Source organism: Aphanomyces astaci (assembly GCF_000520075.1).
Source record: "Aphanomyces astaci strain APO3 unplaced genomic scaffold supercont1.687, whole genome shotgun sequence".
Taxonomy (NCBI): Eukaryota; Oomycota; class Saprolegniomycetes; order Saprolegniales; family Verrucalvaceae; genus Aphanomyces; species Aphanomyces astaci.
Genome location: NW_009798950.1, coordinates 1 through 1,686, shown reverse-complemented (window position 1 = coordinate 1,686; position 1,686 = coordinate 1). Strand labels below are relative to the sequence as shown.

General features: G+C 46.0%; 1 protein-coding gene across 1 annotated transcript; it reads left to right on the top strand.

Moving 5' to 3' along the window:
* Positions 1-96: 96 nt before the first annotated feature.
* Positions 97-306, top strand: H257_19491 (hypothetical protein; the record flags this gene model as incomplete). The annotated part of the gene is made up of 1 exon (XM_009848632.1): positions 97-306. A coding segment is annotated over one exon (210 nt), but the record flags the coding sequence as incomplete, so codon positions are not given.
* Positions 307-1,686: the final 1,380 nt, after the last annotated feature.

Below are 1,686 nucleotides of genomic sequence, written 5' to 3'. Positions count from 1 at the left end.
ATGGATAATTGGTTGAAGTGCTACTTGCATTGCCGGAGCAAACCATGCAGGAGCTCCTGCACCAGGGTACATTCTCACTGCGTTTTGTCCAAGCAGGACATGACGTCGAACTCTGGCGGCCCCCATTTCGGCATCAGTCACTCGATTGCCATCAACTTTGCGGAGACGCTTGCGGGACTCAACGTCATCAGTGGCTACTTGCACGTCGTTGATATTGCGGGGGTTTCCTACAGCGACAGCTGGTGCGAAGACGGGTGCAATGGCATTCGCGTGTGGATCGGCAAGCGCATTCAGGGCTGGGACTGAGGCATTGTAGTTGGTCATGTCGGCGCAATTTCTTTTTCTTTTCGATTTCGACGAAATATTCGTAGTAAATGATACATTTCAAAATACCTACACACTTAGTTACGTATCTCCACCGATACTGTAGTAGTGCTCGCTCGAACTTACTAACCTTTTACTAGACCCTGGAAGGAGTGAAATAGTATTAGATTATACAATTTGGTAAATACTGTTGATTAATGCTGTGCTGCGCGCGTGTGGACGACTTCAGTGTGCGTAGAAGTCTTGGCGTAGCACTCGATCATTCTCTTTGTACTCGGCCAAGTAGGATTTCCAATCACCAGTTGGCGATGGCTGCAACGAGCTGAGCTACCACACCAAAGCTCGTACTCCACAAGTCTCAAGGTATGTACAGTACAAGAGGGAAAAATTATTTCGAGCAAATATGGATAATTTCCGAGCGAGGCAGAATTTTCGAGTAACTTTGGACAATAACGTTAGGGAGACTATCTGAGCGTACTTACTGTTAATAGAGCACATAATGGACTAGTAGTAATTTATGATCGAAGTAGTACAAGTATACTTGGTAGGACAGTTATCCGGAATCCGGTTAAAATTTGTTATACGGATTTAACCGGTTGATGTTGTCCCGATCATGCAGTCCCCCCCCACACACAAGGGCTGCTGACAAAAGTTTTAGGCGCCCCAAAGGCTCTTACGCTGGTCTATCATTGAACAGCATCGCACGTGTAGGGCTTTGCACCACAAAAACCTGAGGTCGGTTTTGGAGGTCTGCCTTTAATGTGACACATTCGACATTGAGGCAATGTGAACAATGGATGTATTTGAATTTTGAGCTGTACCGCATGCACTTTTTCGGCATGGACATGGTGTGACGCATTGCGACTGGCAGTTGTCACTTGGTAGGCAGATTCCGTTGAAGTTATTATGGAAAGTCACTCTATTGCAAGGACTTCCCTGGAAATGAGACTAAACTATTGCAACCCATATTCGAGCTAATACGTAACGTTAGTAAAACCTAACGTTAGTCTAAGGTCTGTGCAATGAGACCCTGACGTGCAGTGTTGGTACATTGCGTACTGCAAATGATGCCATCATGATTCACAGTCCAACAAATCAGTCGCAAAATGGATAACGTTATGCCCTTAGGGCATCCCCACCGGTGCGACTGTATAATCAGACTGTAAAATACCGTTTTACAGTTCCTGTATTTTGATTTTCGTCAACCCCAGCGGTGAAAGTGTAAAACATCCGAATAATGTTTTTATCCGGAAGTGAACGCCTGGCGCGCATGTTTGTGCGAAGGCATGATGGCGTGGGAGGACGACGATGATGACATGGATCAAGCTTGGGAGATTCTTGGCTTTCATCAGTCTTCTGCGC